The 21,913-nt window shown below is 38.4% G+C and overlaps 1 protein-coding gene across 12 annotated transcripts in view; it reads left to right on the forward strand.

Annotated features, from left to right (window-relative positions):
- Positions 1-21,913, forward strand: part of HUWE1 (HECT, UBA and WWE domain containing E3 ubiquitin protein ligase 1) — a 152,398-nt gene that overhangs the window by 71,431 nt on the left and 59,054 nt on the right. For 11 of the 12 annotated variants that reach the window (XM_023202498.3, XM_023202503.3, XM_023202502.1 and 8 more), the window contains 9 exons: positions 535-746; positions 6,327-6,384; positions 7,517-7,693; positions 10,398-10,643; positions 11,719-11,852; positions 12,596-12,690; positions 14,931-15,122; positions 20,162-20,378; positions 20,948-21,070. In XM_023202498.3, the coding sequence (XP_023058266.1) occupies positions 535-746; positions 6,327-6,384; positions 7,517-7,693; positions 10,398-10,643; positions 11,719-11,852; positions 12,596-12,690; positions 14,931-15,122; positions 20,162-20,378; positions 20,948-21,070 (1,454 nt within the window). The remainder of the gene's footprint in view (positions 1-534; positions 747-6,326; positions 6,385-7,516; positions 7,694-10,397; positions 10,644-11,718; positions 11,853-12,595; positions 12,691-14,930; positions 15,123-20,161; positions 20,379-20,947; positions 21,071-21,913) is intronic. The other variant, XM_023202506.1, reaches the window with a different exon arrangement.

The following is a 21,913-nucleotide window of genomic DNA, read 5'->3' on the forward strand; positions in this document are numbered from 1 at the left end:
CTGCAAGACTCTGTCTCAAAAAAAAAAATTTTTTTTTAGGTTGAGAATTGTTTTCCTTAAAAATTTTTTTCCATTTAATGTAAACCTCTATATAATGATTTCTTTTATGTATTATGTGGACAAGCAGACATGGCTTAGATTAAGTTTGTAAAGTGTATTGCCCTTTCTAGTATCTGTTGATCCCTGTGGCTGCCCCCCACCCCGCCTTATTAGCTCTGCCAGTTTCCTTTTAGAATTTTTATTGAAACTAGTATATAATTTCCTGGTGCTTGGTGAATTGGGACAGGGAGTCAGATTCGTCAGTCGCTTATACAGCCCTGTGACCCTCAACAAATTACTTAAGTTTGCAGCACTTCTCTTCCCTTGTTTATAAAATGGAATTAATGACCATATTCTGGGAATGATGTATATAACATGTATATGAAGTGTTTGGGCAAATATACAACACATAGAAAATGCTCTAAATATGTTATCTGTCTCCTCATCCCCATTCCATGATTACTAATAAGTAATCTTATTTCCCGTGCCTTTCAGTTACTTGAAGAAATCTGTAATCTTGGAAGGGACCCCAAATACATCTGTCAGAAGCCATCAATCCAGAAGGCAGATGGCACTGCCACTGCTCCTCCCCCAAGGTCTAATCATGCTGCAGAAGAAGCCTCTAGTGAGGATGAGGAGGAAGAGGAAGTACAGGCCATGCAGAGCTTTAATTCTACCCAGCAAAATGAAAGTGAACCTAATCAGCAGTAAGTGTTTACAAAGCAGATCCTCTAGCCGTGTAATCTTGGGCATGTTATCACCTCTCTAAGTCTTAGTGAACACTTTCATCTATAAAACACAAGAGAGTTGTATTAGATCATTTTAAAGTTCTTGCTGGTTCTAAGAGTGTATTAGTTTTTCCTTTTTTAACCCTTGTGTGTTATTTTTGCTTTGGTATTTAATTGTATTAGTTGCATTAGGAAGTGATCTTTTTTAAAAAAAAATGTATTTATTTATTTTTAATTTTTATTTATTTCTTTTTTTGAGACAGAGTTTTGCTTTTGTTGCCCAAGCTGGAGTGCAATGATGTGGTCTCGGCTCATTGCAGCTTCCACCTCCCGGGCTCAAGCAATTCTCCTGCCTCAGCCTCCCGAGTAGCTGGGATTATAGACACCCACCACCACACTCGGCCAATTTGTGTATTTTTAGTAGAGATGGGGCTTCACCATGTTGACCAGGCTGATCTCGAACTCCCCATCTCAGGTGATCTACCCACCTTGGCTTCCCAGAGTGTTGGGATTACAGGCGTGAGCCACTGCACCCGGCCAGGAAGTGCTCATTCTTAAAAGCTGTTGATGAAATTGAATCAGAATTTGGTCTGTCAAGTTAATGGACTTTGCACAGAGACCTTATTTTCCCTTTGTTGATTTAATATTCCACATCATTGACTGCTTGATTTTTTTCAGGCACGTGTGAAACACATTGTACTTTTGAAGCCTGTCTCCTAAGAAGTCCTTAAGGGGTGTGTGAGGATTTGTTGTTGCTTGTTGTTTTTTTATTTTTGTTCATTTTGTTACTATTTGTTCGTTCCAGATTAATTGGAAGGCTTTGGAATTTACTGTATGACTGTAAACAGTCAAGAATTGAGTTCTTAGATGGAAGCAGGGAGTTTGCTTAAAGGCTGCTGACTGTTAGGAGGTAGTCCACCAGGCTCTTTGAGCAGTATTCACATACCGGGGATGAACTGTAACTCTATACCTGTAACTTTTAATCACCTGCATGCTGAAAATGGGATTGATCCTTCTAGACAGTCATGTACTCACTCATTTAATAAGTACTCTTTTATTGTGTAGGTAAGTCATTCTGAGAAAAGCTTGAGCATTTTAGGCACAGATATGAATGCATTTGAGCTGGTCCTGAATGGTACCTTGGAACTTAAAATTTAAGGTGGAGTAGACAACAGGAGCAAAGGCCTAGAATCCAAAACTGGTATGTCCTCTTGGAACTCTAAATAGTAATGAGCCTGTGGGTGTCAAGTGTTTTAAGGAGAGGCATTAACTACTAAGTATATTACTTTGTTGAACACATACCTTAGCCTGTCTGAGAAGGCAAACCTACCTTCATTCTAGCAGTACCTTTTGTTCTCTTTTAAGTGTTCTTTTCCTAGAAGAGGAGGACACCCTGGAAGAAAGCATGACATTTTTTTGTAGACGAGTCTTGGTGCTTCTTTTGTCACACCCTTGAATGTCAGTGACCCTACTGGAGTGGGGTTCCTTTTCCTGGCTACAAATAAGGGAAAATTTTAAGACGTAGGTGGTAGTGATTTTAAGTCAAGCTTATATATATATTCATCTGCATGTGACTTCCCTACCTGGACATTTTCCGGATTTCAAGCTGTCACAGTTAATCAGCATTTTCTTCACTACCCTCATTTGTTTACCCTCCTTTCCTTTCTCGGGATATCATGTATCACTGTGTTCTATCCACGGCCATCCCCATTCCCATATCACCTCCTTTTCCATCCACCAGATTTCTGTAAGGCCAGTTCAAATGTCTTATTCTTGAAGGAGTTTTTTTTTTTTTTTTAAACTTCCAAATGAGAAGTCAATCTTGTGTTCTCCCAACAGTTTTGTTAAAATTATTCATACATGTTAATGGTTTTCCTCTCTCACCTGTAAGCTCCTCAAGAGCAAGACATTGCCTCATTCACCAGTATATCCCTATTACTTTGTATAATAGTAGGTAGTCAGTAAGTTTGAAATGAATAAAGAGCCTTAAATTAAGGATTCCCGAAGTCTTAAATGCTTGGAGAGCTAGGCCTAATGAGACGTGAATGAAAATGAAGAGAAATTAGAAATATAAACCCAGTAGCATTAATATTCTACCATAGTGATATTTATATGTAACTTCTAAGATGCAGAGGGCTCTAGTAGTTACTAGTATCAGTAGTTTTTTACATTCTGGATGCTCATCACTACCTCATTTGTGTAATCCAAGAGTCTCACAGATGTTGACACATGTATTTTTTCACTTCTGCCATCTTCAGAAGCCTAGATTGGGTCACTAAGTAAATTATTAGGGCAGGAAGAAAAAGCAAGAGACTGTCTAAACTCAGCTTCATTTTGAAAACCACAATATATTAATAGCAAAAGTTCTTTTTATCTTCTATCCCAGGCAGTTGTTATGGGGGAATTTTGTACTTTCTCACAATATGGTGAAAGGGCTTAGAAAAATTGGGAATATGTGTCACGCTTCTCCCCATAAGTCTTGTCCATCCCTTCCTCTAAATTCAAAGTTCTTCAGTGGAACTTCCGAGTTTCTGTTTCCCATGCTCTCATGTTTTCCAATGCCTTACCCACACGTAAAATGATTAACTCTTATCTTTATTTTATTTTATTTATTTATTTATTTTGAGATAGAGTCTCACTACATCACCCAGGCTGTAGTGCAGTGGCACGAGCTCAGCTCACTGCAACCTCCGCCTCCTGACTTCAAGCAGTTCTTGTGCCTTAGCCTCCTGAGTAGCTGGGATTACAGACACGTGCCACCATGCCTGGCTAATTTTCGTATCTTTAGTAGAGCTGGGGTTTTGCCATGTTGGCCTCAAACTCCTGGCCTCATGTGATCCACCCACTTCGGCCTCCCAAAGTGCTGGGATTACAGGTGTGCACCACCGCACCTGGCCAATTTAACAGCAGTTTAAATTCAGGTATGATTTCCATACAGATTCTGCATTTCCAGTTTCCCTGCCCAAAATTGAGGCAATTTCCCTGTCCCTAAATCTTACTTCTGTCATATTATTATGTCTATTCCAGAATATGTTTAAATAAAATGATCATATAAAGTCTTATGTGTATATTATATCTGACGTATATACCTTCTTATATCTAGCTTCTTTGTTCAATGTGTTTTGGAGGTTCATCCATGTTACTGCATCTGTCAGCAACTTGTTACTTTTCATTGCTGAGTAGTATTCTGTTGTGTGATAATTGTGTAGTGATTATCCATTTTCCAGTTGATGGACTTAGGTTTCTGGGTTTTTTCCAGGCTTAGACGGTACCCTTTCCTTTTTTTTTTTTTTTTTTTTAGCACAAAATCAGCAGCTAGTATTTGCAAATGGCATTTGTATTTACTCTTGAAATACATGGTTTTGTGCTGGAGATCTGGAGTACGGAAACTTAGGCACTGTAGTCTACCCCAAATACATGGGGTGCCTTTCTACATTCAGACTCATTTACCACAAGTAGTTCTAAATACCTGTCTTTTGCTCCCTTTCTTCTGCCTTCTAAATTGTTTGATCTCAGAAAGTCTGATATTGCTAGGGATGAATATACTTGCCAGTAAGTAACCAGGGTTTGTAGTTGGTGCATCACGGTTCACTTTGTGGTTGATTCCATTAGTGTTCCTAGGTTACCACCCACCACTCATGAGCAACTTCAGAGAAATGGCCTATATAAAGTCTTTGTGATCGTTAGAACTTGAATAGCAATTGTTTGGACTTTAAAGGCAGTGAGTATGCAGAGACACAGTTCCCTGAAATGTGGCCCACTGGGAGGGCTCCTTCATCAGAGTGAGCTGTCTCCTCAAAAGCTAGAGGAAGCACCTGACCACGCCCCCACCCCGAAAAACCCCATGTACATCATACTATGACACTAAATTGAAATCCTCCTTTACTTTTGATGGGGGCATGGGCTGGGGCTCCACCACCATAAATACAGAAAATTGACCAGAGTTTGGCAATGTGTATTTGTTTGGGGAAAGGGAGAGAAACAGGAAGTTTAGGACTTTTCTTGAAATCAGTTGGTAAGTTGAGTCCTGTTGGAAAGAGTTGATCATTTTGATTATTCCTGTACGGCTTCTTGGGCTTGAGAGCCAAAAGATGAGGGTAAGGAGAAAAGTGATACTGAACAAATTTATTCCTGGAATTATATTAAGAACCACTATTGGTTTGCTTTCTCTCTGTTCTTCTCCCCAGTTTCCATGTAGCAAATAAAGGGGGCATATAGGTTTCATTTGATTTTACTACTTAGGCTCTTTGCCATCATATCTGGCTTCTTCAAAGGGTTGGGTGTCTCTGGGCTGGATCCACACCTGCACTCCTTATTGATAGAGGTGGATCTATAGGTAATTGATATAAGGAACGTGGAATGCTGCAGTGGTTCTGAGGAGGAAATTAAAGTTTTGTGGTCTTCTCATGGAATCATTTCAATCTTGCCTTATAGGTATACTCCCTTTCTACAAAGTTCTTCCCCACATTTTTCATTGAGGAGGTTCACAACATCCTACCCAAACCCTGGTTCTGGGTATTTTTGTCACTGAAGTCATTCATAATGCCTCTCCACTCTCTCCTGTTCTATATTCTGCTGCCAAATGTTCTTGTCCCTGGCAAATCTTTGTTTACATTTTGTCTTGCTTAGAGATGAGAACTACTAACTTCTTGCCAACTTTCTTGTCTTCTTCCTCTACCTCTCCCTGTGTCTCTGCCCCATCCCACTCTCCTGCACCCTGCCTAAATCTGTTTCAAGGGCCTGTGTCCAAAATGCTCCATTTTCTAAAGTATTTGTTCCTTCCTGGGGTTTATCTTAGAGGTAATATTTTGTTTCATTGCAATATACTATATGTGTAGTTTTTTGCATTGAGCTGCATTTTCTGCAGCTATGGTATGTTATAGCCTTCTCATCTGCTGTGCAATATTGAAGCAACTGAAAAGACAAAAGACCTGATCAGTGTTTTGATAGTTCAGGAACTGTCATATGCAAATACCAATTGTTAGGCTAAGGAGGCCTCAGGTGTGTGAATCTTTGAACAAAATTAAATTCTATTTCCTACTCTCCATAACGTTAAACGTGATGCAAAAACATCATATGATGTTTAAGTGTTTCTTTGTCTAGCCTCTTTCTTCAAGCAGATGTTGTCTTTTAATTGAACTTATTTTTAATGTTTTCATATGGATAAATTTCTCCAACAGTAGTTTGCCAAAGATAGGATACTTTCTCTTGTGATGTATACAAGTGTTGAGTTTTTAAAGGCTTGTTTTCCCCTTTATGCTTTCAACCTTAGTCAGGCTAGGAAAGGTAGATTCAGGATTGATTTCAGCTGTTCTTTTCCTGTGGTATATGAGTCTAAAGGCTCATCTCTACCCCATAAGCCTGGAAAGTAAAGGCTGCAATGAGCCGTGTTTGTGCCACTGCACTCCAACCTGGGTGGCAGCAAGACCCTGTCTCAAAAAAAATGAGCAAATAAATAAATAGACAAAGACCTAGAATTTTATACAGTACCTCTTCCTCTGTTCTCTTAATATTGGTATTGTGAATTTCTGTGTAACTCACTCTTTTCTCCCCTAACAGGGTTGTTGGTACAGAGGAACGTATTCCTATTCCCCTCATGGATTACATCCTTAATGTGGTAAGATTCAACACAGGGCAAACTGGGTAAAGGTGTATGTATGCTTTTCTGGAAAATGTGTGGCGTTATCAGAGTCCAGTAATTACCGTATTCATTTTAATTGGAATCCAATTAAGAGGAGAAAGATGTGCCACCCTTTTGTTTTTGTTCTAGACTGGTTTGCCAGAAATTAGCCAACATGACCCCCATTATTTTTTATTCCGGATTTTTTTGTTCACTGTTACCATTCTTCATTAGAATCCAGACAGGATTCTGTAACAGGTTTTGTTTTGCCAGTCTGGTACGGGCTGATCATCCCAAATCCAAAATGCTCCAAAATTTGAACCTTTTTGAGTACCAGCATAACACTGAAAGGAAATGCCCACTGGAGCATTTTCAGCCTGAACCGTATAATGCAAATATTCAAAAATTAAAAATCTGAAACATTCATGGTGCCCAAGCATTTCGGATATGAGATATACAACCTGTAACATGTTTTCCAAACGTGTCCAACATATATTTTCCCCTTTTTTTCCCCATTACTTCCGGAGTATCTCACCAAAAAAGTGAAGAGTTTGAATTTTCCCAGAATTGTTTACCAATAAGGGGGAAACCTCTTAGCGTTTGTTTTAGCCTATTAATCACTTCCAAGACTTCCAGAGATAGTTTCTCTTGTGCCTGTGTGTTTATTGCCCACATTTTACTTTTTTACTCTTAAAAAAATTCTGTTTGAAACAGACTCTTCCAGAGTTCAGCGTTTTATTTGCATTATAAGCACATTTGGGGGAAATTTTCCATGATGTTTGCCTGCAGGAGAAAGGCAGGCAAGGAGCACTAAATAGCAAATTAAGAGATTTGACATGATTGTACCACTAATTCATAATGTGGCCCTGAGCAAGTCACTTAACTTCTCTGTTATCTCAAATTATCTGACTCTTGGTGTGCTTGAAAATGTAGATTGGGCAGAAATCGTAGATATTCCTTACTTCCTGGATGTTTTAGAGTCCGTATCATAAATCTGGTTTATTTGAGGTTTTGATACTTTAGAAAACACTGATATCATGACTAGAAGGCTACCCCATCCTTATTCCAGGCTGGCCTTTTAGTTCCACCTGTCAGGCTCTAACTTCTTTAAAAAATTTTTATTACCTAGATGAAATTTGTGGAATCTATTCTGAGCAACAATACAACAGATGACCACTGCCAGGAATTTGTGAATCAGAAAGGACTCTTGCCTTTGGTTACCATTTTGGGTCTTCCCAATCTGCCCATTGACTTTCCCACATCTGCTGCCTGTCAGGCTGTTGCAGGTGTCTGCAAATCCATATTGGTAAGAAGCATCTGGCCAAATGTTTTCATTTCTTTTTGGAAATCAATTTTGCGATACTTCTGTATATATGTTTTTACTGTGGTCTCCCTTCAACTAAAAAATAATGAATAAATTTGTGTTATGTTGTATAAGTGAATTTTGTGACTAATATATAGTGTGCCATGTTATTTCTCATTGAAAAGTCAAAGTATTTTTTCTTTGTTCATCAGTTTGGTATGTAGTTCTACATCCTTAGAGTTTATTGGAGGGAAAAGTGTATCTCCAAGAAAGCTTTTCTAGTTGGGTTTTATTAGTATGCCACCCTTCTTTGTTATAGGTGCTTTTTTAACACATTTTATGTTTATGGTTATGTTTAACCATATGTTTTCCTCCCCTTTCAAGCTTGATAGTCGTGTATTAAGCATAATTGACATGTAGTTCATTGCCGATATTTAATTCCCCCCTTTTCAAGCCCGATAGTCATGTATTGTAAGCATAGTTAACATGGTAGTTCATTGCTCATGTTTTGCCAAAAATGAAGCTTCTTTATTTTTTCATAGTGGTAAACTACACATAACATGAAATGTACCATCTTAACCACTTTGCAGTGTAGAGTTCAGTAGTGTTATGTGTATTCATATTGATGTGCAGCCAATCTCCAGAACTCTTTTCATCTTGCAAAAATGAAATTTTGCCCTTGAACTTCTCATCCTCCCTTCTCCCCAGCCCCTGGCAACTACCATTCTACTTTTTGTCTCTAAATTTGACTACTCTAGGTACCTTATATCAGTGGAATCAGAAAATATTTTCTGTGTGTGACTGACTTTTTTTCACTTAGCATAATGCCCTCAAGGTTCAACCATTATGTAGCATGTGTCATAATTTTCTTCCCTTGTAAGGCCTAATAATATTCCATTGTGTGTTTATACCACATTTTGTTTATCCATTCATCTGTTGATTGACACTTGGGTTGCTTTCACCTTTTGGCTGTTGTGAATAATAATGATGCTGTGAACATGGATGTACATATAACTCTTTGAGACTCTACTTTTAATTCTAATTTTCCCACATCCTAACCAATACTTATTTTCTGTTTTTTGATAATAGCCATTCTGGTGGGTAGGAAGTGTATCTCATTTTGTTTTTCACTGGCATTTCCCTAATGCTTAGTGATAACGAACATATTTTCATGTGCTTGTTGTCCATGTATATATCTTCTTTGGAGAAATGTCTATTCAAATTCGTTGTTCTTTTTTAATCGTGTTATTTGTTTTATTGTTGAGTTGTAAGAGTTGTGTATTCTTATACACATATTAATACCTGATATTAATCTCTTCTCAAGTATATGATTTGCATATATTTTTCCTGTTCTGTGAGTTGCCTTTTCGTGGTTGTCTTTTGATGCACATTTTTAATCTTGATAAAGTCCAGCTTCTCTTTTTTTGTTTTTGTTGCCTGTGTAAACACCTGTGTTTTTAGTGTCACATCCACTGAAAGCATTGCCAAATCCAGTGTTTTGCAGCTTTCCCACTATGGCTTCTTCTAAGAATTTTATAACTTAGCTCTGTTATTCAGGTCTTTGATCCATTTTGATTAGATTTTTTATATGGTAAAAGTCTGTCCTTTCCTATTGCGTGGTCTTGGTACCTTCGTCAAAAATCATTTGACCATATATATGTGAAGATTTAATTCTGGGCTCTCTATTCTATTCCATTGGTCTTTATGTCTGTCTTTATGCCAGTATCACAGTTTTGATTACTGTAACTTTGTAATAGAAATCAAAAAGAGTGAGACCTCCAAAAATTTTCCCCCAACTTGTTTTGGCTATTTGGAGTCCCTTAAGATTTCATATAAATTTTAGAAGGGATTTTTCTATTTCTGCAAAACCAAAACAAAAAACAGCATTGGAATTTTGATAGTGATTGCATTAAATCTATGAAACTCCTTTATTAGCTGGGCTGCAGAGTGTAAGTAATTCCTGCTGAATGAGAAATCCATTTGCTTACAGACTTGGAAAGATCCATAATTGTGACGTGACTTCATTTAGCTTATTTTGTTTTACTCTTTGAAATACTGAATTAAATGCTGTTCAGCAGAGAGAGAGGAAAATATCTTTATCCTACCTATAAGATACTGTGGAAAGATAGATAGATTTATTTAAAACCATAGGAAGGCACATGATTTCTCCTATCTTTGCATGGCAAGTGATGGTGTTTTGCTGTCAGATTTTTCCTCCAGACTTGAGAGGAAATCACAAGGGATGTATAATCCTTGGGTTGTCTGATAAAAACAAATCGCCTACCTGATTCCTATCTCAGAATAATCTCTCTTGTTTTAAGAAGAAAAGAACAGTGTAATAGTGATTCTCTTCCATGCTTTGGAACTTTGCCTAACATCGTTTCCTATCGAGCAAAATTTGGAATTAATCCTGTAGTGTAGAGTCCTTGCTGTAACAGTATTCAGTTAAAAGCTTATTCATCATAAGCTTTTAAGTGTTATTGGCTCACCAAGTTTGAAAGTAGTATGTTGCTCAAGAAAGAGATGTTAAGTATGTTGTACCTGACTTCATATTTGGGTTCCACCATTTACCAGGTGAGAGACCATGGCCATATCTAAAATCTGGGAGACTTCCATTTAATTGTCCACTTCCATTGTGACTATTAAAAGACATGAAGAATTTGAAGTTCATTGTATATTAACACTTTAATTATTCTTCCTGTTTCAGACACTGTCACATGAACCCAAAGTCCTTCAAGAAGGTCTCCTTCAGTTGGACTCCATCCTTTCCTCCCTGGAGCCCTTACACCGCCCCATTGAATCCCCTGGGGGCTCAGTGTTGTTGCGAGAACTGGCTTGCGCAGGCAATGTTGCTGATGCTACCCTCTCAGCCCAGGCCACACCTCTGCTGCATGCACTCACTGCTGCCCATGCCTACATCATGATGTTTGTTCATACTTGCAGAGTTGGACAGGTAAAAATAATCTTAGGGGTGAACATATTAGTTTAAAGGCAGTGAAATATTTAGGGCATACACTTAGCAGGGTTACTGTGCTTGAAAGGAGGTCTGCCTGAGGTAGCAGCTAAAAGAACAGTTTAATTTAGGATGAGATTTTTTTTCACTGTCAAAAAGTTGAGTGACTGTATAATTTATTATGTGAAGTGGACTTTCTTGAGAGCAAAACAGGTTATTATAGACAAACATCAATTGGGTACTCATCTGGCCTTAGTACTTTCTAATCTTCCCACGAGTCCTAAAAGGTCTGATAATTGGATGGCATAGGTAGGACATTTTACCAAAGAACTTTTAAATCAATAGTAATTAACAAATTACTAAAAATTTTCTACATACCAAACGTTTTGCCTGCAATCCATAATCCATAGGTCCAGAAAGAAGGCATTTTGTGTATGTCCTCACAGTTTTACTACATTTATTCCTCAGATAATTTATTCTAAAGATTAATGGTATCAACATTAAACAAAACAGGGTTCAACAGTCCTGTTTTATGCTATTGAGCAGGAGTGTGTTCTCTGTTACTTGTGAATCGATCAAATCTGAAGTTAAAAAAAAAAAGCACAATTATAAACAATTTAGAAAATTAAATTACTTAAATTTTAGGGATTGATTTTTATGACTTTATTAAATGAAATAAAATGAAAAGGAAAATTTAAATAAATCTAGGTATTTACTGAAGTAAAGAAATTGGATGGAAATAACAATACCCCCAACAAATAATTTAGAAAGTAGTTAATGAACCTGTAAAACCGTTTCTTTGATTCAGAAAAGAAGAGTATCCTCTGATAACCTTTCTTTCACTTCATAAAAAACAATGATAAAGGATGTTGTGGAAATAATTTGTAAATGTTGTAACAGGATACCTTGTGGAACTGTCGTCTTGAATGTGGACATTTTGATGAGGTGGATAACTCTGAGAATAGCAATGAAGACAAATCCCTTATTCTTACAAAACTATTGAAGGTTTTTTTTTTTTTTTTAAGTATAATTGTTAGAAAACATCCCAAAGGTGAAATTCTTGTTATGATTGCAGAGTGAAATTCGTTCCATCTCTGTAAACCAGTGGGGCTCTCAATTGGGTCTGAGTGTTTTGAGCAAGCTGAGCCAGTTATACTGTTCCTTGGTGTGGGAAAGCACTGTCCTCCTCTCTCTGTGTACCCCAAACAGGTAAGAGAATGGCTCTCTCTCTCACTACTTTGTTATTTAAGTTTGGTGAGCCTGGAGGATTGCTTTGGTTGGGGATAGGAGGGTACGGAAGAGAGTTCAGAGGCTTCCTTGTCCTTCCCTCTTCCCAGCCTAGGAACTTGTTGACAAATTGTAGCATTTTGTGCATCTTTGATTTGATATACCAAGTATGCTTTGTTGGCGTGGTAGATGTTTAAAATGTGTTCCCGTTATTAGCCAAATATAAAAAACTGAGTTGAGGCCGGACGCAGTGGCTCTCGCCTGTAATCCCAGCACTTTGGGAGGCTAAGGTAGGCGAATCACGAGGTCAGGTGTTCAAGACCAGCCTGGCCAACATGGTGAAACCCCGTCTGTACTAAAAATACAAAAAATTAGCTGGGCGTAATGGCGGGCACCTGTAATCCCAGCTAGTTGGGAGACTGAGGCAGGAGAATCGCTTGAACCCGGGAGGTGGAGGTTGCAGTAAACCCAAGATCCTGCCACTGCACTCCAGCCCAGGCGAAAGAGTGAGACTGGGTCTCAAAAAAAAAAAAAAAAAAAAAAAGTTGGAAAGCTTGTGGGGTGCTACCTCAGGAATTATAGATGCTTTATTACATTCAGTTTAACCTACCTGCTATAGGAGGGATAGTGTCAGCCAAGCAAATTAGAGACCATTTATAATATAAGAGGTGAACTATCAGTATAGATATATATAATTTTTTTGCTCAGTATTTCTCTTGTTGCAGCCTACCATCTGGATGTGAATTTGGCCAGGCAGATATGCAGAAACTGGTTCCAAAGGATGAGAAGGCAGGTACGACCCAGGGCGGAAAAAGATCAGGTAACTCTAAGAAACTAAAATGTTAGTCATTAATTCTGAGTTTTGTTCTTATGTCTTTATAGGTTTATTATGAAAATTTTTAGTTCTATCATCCATAGTCTAGTTTTCATCCTCTCACTAATTTTTAGTCATTTCCTGCATAAAGATGTATACATAATGGTAAAAGTTAGAAAATGTAGTTGAAAGAATTACCCATATTTCTGCCACCCAAAAAAAAATATTTTGAAAGTGTCTGCCCACCTTTTTTCTCTGAGTGTATTTGTCAGTGTCTTAGATAAAAACATTTCGTAGATCTCTTTCTTCACTTACTGTTAAGTACCATAATTCGTAAAGGTACATGAATTAACTATTCCCTGTTAAGTTTCTAATATGCTGTTTTTTAAAAAATGAACATTTTTGTGTTTACTTTTCTGCAAACGTAAGATTGATTCCTACAAATTACTGTATCAGAGGGTATTAACAAATAATTTTTAATGTGGCTACTAGAAAATTTAAATTATATATGTGTTTCACGTTATATTTCTATCGACAGTGCTGCTTTATAAAGAAGATTGCTTTTATGTTATATCACAATAAAAATTCCAAATTTTGACGAGGCTCAGTGGCTCACGCCTGTAATCCCAGCACTGTGGGAGGCCGAGGTGGGCAGATCACCTGAGGTCGGGAGTTCAGACCAGCCTGACCAACATGTAGAAACTCCGTCTCTACTGAAAATACAAAAAATTAGCCGGGTGTGGTGGCACATACCAGTAATTCCAGCTACTTGGGAGGCTGAGGCAGGATGATCGCTTGAACCTGGGAGGCGGAGGTTGCGGTGAGCCAAAATCGCGCCATTGCACTCCAGCCTGGCCAACGAGAGCGAAACACCATCTCAGAAAAAAATAAAAAATAAAAATTCCAAATTTCAGTAAGTAGAAATCATACACAATTTTCTGACTCTAATGCTACAAACATAAAATGAATACAAGCAACTTTTCCAGAATGTTTTTTCTCCTGTGTTCAGTATCAACGAGGAAATTTAAAAAGGATAAACTATTAAGAAAGCAGTGAAGGTAATTCTGTGTATAAAAATGCATCAGACCAGGCACAGTGGCTCACACCTCTAATCCCAGCACTTCGGGAGGCTGAGGCAGGTGAATCACTTGAGCCCAGGAGTTTGAGATCAGCCTGGGCAACATGACGAAACCCCATCTCTGCAAAAATAATTACAAAAATTAGCTGGCCATGGTGGTACATGCCTGTAGTCCCAGCTTCTAGGGAGGCTAAGGTGGGAGGATTGCTTGAGCCCAGGAAGTTGAAGCTACGGTGAGCCATGACTCAACTCAAGCCTAGATGACAGAGCGAGACCCTGTCTAAAAAAACAAAAGTCTCAGATATGCTTAAAACTTGTATAGAAATTATTAGGGAAATTTCTAAGGAACTAATAAAGCTGACATAGGCTTAGAACCAACAAACATATGACAGCTGGTTATTGTGAGGGATGGGATAACATTAATAAAGTATAAAGAAACCTGACAAAATGAGAATCTCAAATTTAATGAAAATATACCAAATTTAACTCAGGGAAAGAATAAATTTACTAAGAACTGAGAATGAAATTAGATTCACTGTCAAAGAATTGCCTCTCTAACAGATATATTTTTTCTAGCAATTTATTTAACACATTTAACAAAAATGACTCAACTTCTCCAAAGTTTTTCTGGAATGCTAAGATTAAAACTTGGTGAGTTGTTTTATAAGTTTGCATAAAGCTCATTCTTAGATCTAAGAGCACACATATACCAAAGAAAAAGACACGTCTCACGTTCATATACATAATTCTTAAATGCTAGGGAATAAAATTCTCCAGTGGTAATCTGTGATGTCCAGTTTGAACTTAACAAGCTGTAACATTCTAGTAGGGCATCCACATTGACAGCATTGGGCACTGTGCACACTGTAGTCCATGTGAATGGTACCCCCTGGATTGAGCTGTGCCTACAACAGTCTTCCAAGGTAGCCCTGGGTTAATACTATTCATATGCTGTCATTTGAAGATGTCAGCATTAGGTACTTAGAACTCCAAACAGAGGAGCATATCAGTACAATACTTGAGTTGTGTTTTTGTTTTTCAAATTTAGGAAGCCATGGGAATTGAAAGAGTAACAAAAACCATAGGTAATCTTTGTTGGTACTTCTCAAGGAACTAGGTAAATGTTGGCTCTACATTGTCCTGTTGCTCCCCTCTTATACATCTGTAGATGGGGAACAGGATGGAACAGCTGGAAGTATGGATGCTTCTACCCAGGGCTTATTAGAAGGCATTGGGCTAGATGGTGACACGTTGGCTCCCATGGAGACAGATGAACCTACTGCTTCAGACTCTAAGGGCAAATCTAAAATCACACCAGCAATGGCTGCCAGAATTAAGCAAATCAAGCCTTTGCTATCAGGTGAGTCATTCTCCTTTCTCCTACCTTTTCTGGCTTTCAGTCCCTTAGTCCTGAAACAGATTGAGTTGGAAAGGCTATGTTGTTTCATTTAAGGAAGTTTAAAACTTTTGAGACTCATTTTCAAGTGTCCTTTGTTGAGTGGCTGCTATGTGACAGGCTTTGTGGTAGCTGCTACAGATACAGAGATGACCGAATGCCTTCTTGAGAGCCATATCTGCTACCCACCCTTGTTTAATTTCTTCCTCCTACTTACTCTTCGACTATTGCATATTGCTTCTGCTCCTACCATTTCACTGAAATGTCTCAGCAAGGCATCTATAACGTCCTTGTCCTAAGTTCCTTCTCACTTGTCTGCCGCATGGTAGTTGACCCACCATCTCCATCTAGAAATATTCTTCCTTTGGTGTTTGTGTTATTAAGCTGTCTTGATTCCCTGTTAACTCTCTGGCTATTCCACCTAGTCTTCTCCTTTTGTGTTCCTTGAACATACCTGGCAAGAGACATAATCTGATAGATGTTTTATATTAGTCACTTTGGCAGCTTTATTGAGACTTATATTGGCAGCATATAAAACTGCATTAATGATTTGCACTGGTCTGTCTTTGCCCTTTTTTTCCCCCTTTAATGTAATACCAGTGTTTGGGAACCTATTTGTGTGTTCTTAAATTGTCATCACTTTCTGGCACCTTAATTTAGTGGAAAATGGAGACCTAACTTACAGGAATCTGGGGCCCTTCGTAAAAGCAAACAGAAAATGGCCTTTGGTGTTTCCGTTTGTTATCTCAAATTCCCATTGCGTTTTACATTTTACTCTTAATTAGTTTAATTCTCCATTTATTTTAATTTGAAAATCTACCAATGTTATCTTCAAAGGAAAATTGACCGTGCAAGAACATGTACATATTTCTCTCCCCTTGCTTTGTCATACTTCTTTGACCTTGGAGCGTTCAGGGGTTTCTGTGTGAACCCAGTCCATGTACTGTTTCTCTTTGGTTACTGGCCTTTTGCCATCCTCTTGTCTTTGGACTACCTTTAAGCCACTTTGCTATCTGTTCACCTGAAAGCAGTGGTGAGAAAGTGTAAACCCAATGATTGGATTCATTAGGTTTTCAAGTCTGGGTATACCCATATCCATAGCCTATTCCCTAATTAGGATAAAGAAAGCTTAATTTGGATGTAATAGGAAGAAGAAAGGAGTGTTTCCTTGTTCCTATACTGCGTACATTTGAGCTTATTTCTAAATTTGAGCAGTATATGTAACGTAGGCTCAAGTAGAGCCTGTTTTTACACAATGAGTTTATATGTGCATGTACATCCTGAGAAGACATAGATTTAACCCTTGAACAACATAGGGTTGAGGAAACTCCTCCACGCAGTCAGAAATCCATTATAACATTTGACTCCCCAAAAAACTTAACTACTAATAGCTATCTATTGACCTTACCAATAACAAACAGTCGATAGACACACATTTTGTATGTTATATATATTATATCCTGTTTTTATTCTTTTCATTTTTTCATGTGCGTCGAGACGGAGTCTCACTCTGTCCACCAGGCTGGAGTGCAGTGGCGCGATCTCAGCTCACTGCAAGCTCCGCCTCCTGGGTTCACGCCATTCTCCTGCCTCAGTCTCCCTAGTAGCTGGGACTACAGGCGCCCACCACCGCGCCCGCCTAATTTTTTTTTTTGTATTTTTAGTAGAGACGGGGTTTCACTGTGGTCTCGATCTCCTGACCTTGTGATCCGCCCGCCTCGGCCTCCCAAAGTGCTGGGATTACAAGGGTGAGCCACCGCGCCCAGCCTATATCCTGTATTCTTAAAGTAAGCTAGATAAAGGAAAATGTTAAGAAAATCTTAAGAGAAAAGTATATTTACTATTCATTAAGTGGATCATCATAAAGGTCTTCATCTGGGTGGTCTTCACATTGAGTAGGCTGAGGAGGAAGAAGGAAGTGGGGGATGTTGGTCTTGCTGTCTCTGAGGTAGTAGAGGCAGAACAGGTAAAGGAGGTGGAAGGAAAGGCAGGCATGCTTGGTGTAACTTTGTGGAAATACACAGTACTTTCTTTCTGACTTGGTTGCTTTTTCATTTCTCTAAAAATGTGTGTGTACAATACCAATATTTCTTCCACCATTTGTTTTAGTTTCAGTGCCCATATCATAGTAAGGTCCACATCATAAAAGAAGTCAAAAGTATTCTTTAGTAATCAGAACCCTCTGCCAGATTGTCTTATGTCACTTTGATTCCTGGCACTGCTTCTCTATGTCTTCTTCCTCATCATTTGGTATCTATTCAGAAGCACTCATCTCTATCAAGATGTCTTCTGTTACTTGCTCTGGTGTGGTGTCTGTTAGCTCTTGAATTTCACTAAGATCCATATCCTGAAATTCTTCACCCATCACCTTTTATGCCATATCCACAAACTCGTGATTTCCTTGATTGGCGCTGTCATAAATCCTGTTAAGTTCTGCACAACATCAGGACAGTTTTCTCCAACAGGAATTTATTTCAGGCTTGATGGCTTTTTCTGTAACAATGATGGCATCTTCAATGGTGTAATCCTTCCAGACTTTCGTGATGTTCCCTCTGTCAGGCTTCTCTTCCACAGCATTAATAATCCTTTCCTTAGAGTACTGTGTGTAATAGCCTTAAAGCCCCTTATGACTCTCTGATCTAGAGGCTGAATTAGAGATGTGGTTTTAGGGGACAAGTAGACCACCACTTCAATGCCTTTTGTGTTGAATTCGTAGGGCTCTGGGTCACCAGAGGCATTGTCTAATGTCAAAAGAACTTTAAAAGGCATTCCTTTACTAGCAAGATACTTCTGACTTCAGAGACAAAACATCAATGGAACCAATCCAGAAAAGGGATCTTGTTGCCCAGGCCTTCTTGTACAACCAAAAGACCAGCAGCTGGTAGTTTATCTTTCTCCTTCAAGGCTCGGAAGTTAGGAGCTATATAGGTAAGGGCAGTCCTGATTATAAACCCAATAGCATTTGCACAAAATAGAGGAGTGAGTCTGTCCCTTCCTGCCTTAAATCCCTCTGCTCACTTCTGTTTCTTACTAATAAATGTCCTTTGTGGCCTTTTCTTTTTCTTCAAAATAGGGCACTTTTGTCTGTATGAAAAGCCCTTTCAGGCAGATACCCTTTCTCAGTGATGTTCTTAGTGGTGTCTGGGAACTAATCTGTTGCCTGTTGGTTGTCAGAAGCTGCTGCTTCTGTTATCTTGACATTCTTTAAGCCAAACCTCTTTCTAAAAATTATCAAATTATCCTTTGCTGGCTTTACATTCTCCAGCTTTAGATCCTTCACGTTCCTTTTGCTTTAAGTTTTCATATAGTGAGTTCATTATTTTCTTGAATTGCAGTAGAATCTATAGGTTTGTCTTTATTATGGCAATCCTGTACCCACATAAACGTGCATTTTCAATATGAAATAACAAGATTTCACAAAAGTGCAAGCTTTTCAAGCCTGCTGATGTAGCTGCAGCAGCAGCTTCACTAATTTCCTTTTCTTTGTTTAACAATGGTCTTTACACTGAATTCATTTTTCCTGAAGTGATGGGCAGTCTGTAATCCACATCAAGCAATTCATCTTTTTCTTGAAGTGTCATGATTTTTCCCTGCTTCTTGGGAGCACTTCCTACATCACTAGTGACACTTCATATGGGTCATAGAGTGACCCAGGTTTATTCCAGGTTTATGGTATTGCGGTAAACATGAAAAATAATGTGAGAACTGTGAGAGATCACTACACAATTTATTGGAGAGATGAACTGTTCATGTAGAAGTGCTTAGCCTCACACAGTGTTTTAAGCATATTGTGGTAACACTTGAGCTCACCATAGTATCATGGTTTCGGTGTCGTGGCTACAAAATTATTACAGAGTATAATATGTACTAAATTTTATCCAGTTGTTCAATTCTGCTTATTTACTGCAAATGGCACCGTATATCATAAGTGTATGTGTGTGTGATAAATATTAAATTTTTATAATTTGTGTATATTTTGTGGTAGTAAATGATAAAATAGACTAGTATCTACATATATTTTATACATTTGTGACATACATAACTTTATTAATTTTTCAATGTTTTGAGGCTACATGTTTCATCTGGGAGTTTTTTCAAATCGTCACAAATCTCCAAAATTTTCAATGTATTTGTTGAAAAAAAGTTCACACATAAGTAGACATCTGCAGTTCAAAACCTGTGTTGATCAAGTGTCAGCTGTACTTTGATTCAGACCTAGCCTTTCTTGTCTCTGGATCATGGTGAAATAACGTTTATTTTTAAAATGCTATGGCAACATTTTCATTTATGATTTTAAAAGTATATTTCATTGTAGAAATATAAAAACATAAAATATTTAAAGAGAAGCTGAAAAGCACTCAGTTTTTTATGTGTTTTCTTTTACATATGCTTGTATTTGTGTGCTGCCTTTTCTTTGTTCAATTATATATTGAAAAGCATCCTATGAAATTGAAAAATTGAGATGTCCATAATCTGCCTAATACTTTAAGAAGCTACTTGTAACAATTTTCATGCTTTTCCTAGTTTTTTTTTTTTCCCCCCTCTGGGACTACATATTTTTTGTTGTGATCAGACTATGTATATTGTCAGTAATCTTTTCTTATCTAAGTGGTTAATCGTTTTTGGCATTTTTAAAGTTCTTTGTAGGCATTTTCAGTGACTTCATCATCCACTAGATATCATTTAACTTAAATAGTGCATGTTGCTGTGTTGCTTCTACAAAGGTGGTTTCAATTTATGTTCCTGTAACAGTATGAGTGCTTATTTGTCTTTTACATTTGATATCTATTGAGTGGCACATATCTGTCTCCTACCGTCAAAAGTGGCATTTGTTCCTTGTGGGATTTCCTTTTTGGATCATTGAATGTAGAACAAATCCAAGCATTAACTAGGGGTTGTAGGAGGAAGTGGTGAGTCATAAAAATATGTTAATGGTAATATGTCTGTTGTAATTAAACCATTCTGAGAATACTGTACAGTCTTATTCTGACTTCTGGTTCCAGCTTCCTCCAGATTAGGCCGAGCACTTGCTGAGCTATTCGGACTTCTTGTTAAACTTTGTGTGGGATCTCCTGTCCGCCAGAGAAGGAGCCATCATGCTGCCAGCACCACTACAGCACCGACACCTGCCGCTCGATCAACAGCCTCAGCTCTCACTAAGCTCTTGACTAAGGGGTTATCTTGGCAGCCCCCACCATATACACCTACTCCCCGATTCAGGTGAAGTTCAGCTTGAGATTGAGGGACTAGAAAGTTACAATAAAAAAAAACATGTAATTTGTTCCTATACTACTTAAAATGGAGAGTGAGCCACTGAATTTGAGAACTTGGAGGTCCCTTGTTTACCGTAGAAAACGCAGTGTAAGTTACTTTTGTTGGTTGCACCAGTATAGAACATGGGTAGTATTTTAGGTATTTACCATCAAACTGTATTTCAGTAGTCTTACATAGGTAGTATCCCTTATCCAAAATGCTTGGGGCCAGAAAGTGTTTTGAATTTTGGAATTGTTTGGGTTTTGGAATATTTGCGGAATGCTTATCAGTTGAGCATCCCTAATCTGAAATGCTCCCGTGAACATGTCCATTGAGCGTCACGTCAGCAATCAAGAAGTTTTAGATTTTGGAACATTTTGAATTTTCTGATAGGGATACTCATCCTGTATTCTTTAGTAGGTGGGAGGTGTCACTTCAGTGTGTAAATTTTACTCTTGCCTTTCACATGAATTTCCTATTGCTTCTGTGTCTGCTTTACAGAAGGTTAAAGTTTTGCCTTTTTTTTCCACCTTCAGGCTGACATTCTTCATCTGTTCAGTTGGTTTCACATCCCCAATGCTGTTTGATGAGAGGAAGTATCCCTACCACCTCATGCTGCAAAAATTTCTCTGCTCCGGAGGCCACAATGCTCTTTTTGAGTAAGGATCAGGTTGCTTCACAGAGGAGCACTTCTTGGAGTTTGGTCTTTGCTGTGTGCCTTCCCAACCCACTGTTTTTAAGTACCATATCTTGTAACAGTGGGATATATAGAAATAGCCATTGGTTGTATCCTTCAGTGTTCTGGGAAGTAGCCATGTTTGTCTCCATTTACCTTGGAGGTTAGGATTTAGCCTGCCCTGGAGTTGTGTTTGTAAGGGTCTCTGCTTTTTCTTGTGTGGCTTCGGGTTCCCAGTATGGGTTTTTAAAATAGGTTTGTCTTTTTCTGTTGTTTCTCTGAATATAATTTTTCTGGTTTTCTTGGTCAGATGATTCCAAGCTGAATTTCATAGGTTTAGGGTTTTTTTGGGGGACAGAGTCTTGCTCTGTCGCCCAGGCTGGAGTGCAGTGGTGCAAACTCAGTTCACTGCAAGCTCCGCCTCCCGGGTTCATGGCATTCTCCTTTCTCAGCTTCCTTCGTAGCAAGGACTACAGGCGCCCTGCACCACGCCCAGCTATTTTTTCTGTATTTAGTAGAGATGGGGTTTCACCGTGTTAGCCAGGATGGTCTTAATCTCCTGACCTCATGATCCACCTGCCTCAGCCTCCCAGAGTGCTGAGATTATAGGCATGAGCCACCGCGCCTGGCTGGTTTAGGTTTTTAAGACACTGAAAAGTAAAGGAGGGGAGGTGGAACAAAAGAAAAAAAAGTAGTGTAGCTGAAAACTGTTGGACAGATTAGATGTAATAGCTCTAAGAAGATGGGACATGTAGTGCAATATAGAGATTGGGGACCTTTTAGATGTAAACCCCCCTTGCCAGGGTAAAATACTAATATTCTATCT

This window comes from Piliocolobus tephrosceles, chromosome 12, assembly GCF_002776525.5.
Source record: "Piliocolobus tephrosceles isolate RC106 chromosome 12, ASM277652v3, whole genome shotgun sequence".
Taxonomy (NCBI): Eukaryota; Metazoa; Chordata; class Mammalia; order Primates; family Cercopithecidae; genus Piliocolobus; species Piliocolobus tephrosceles.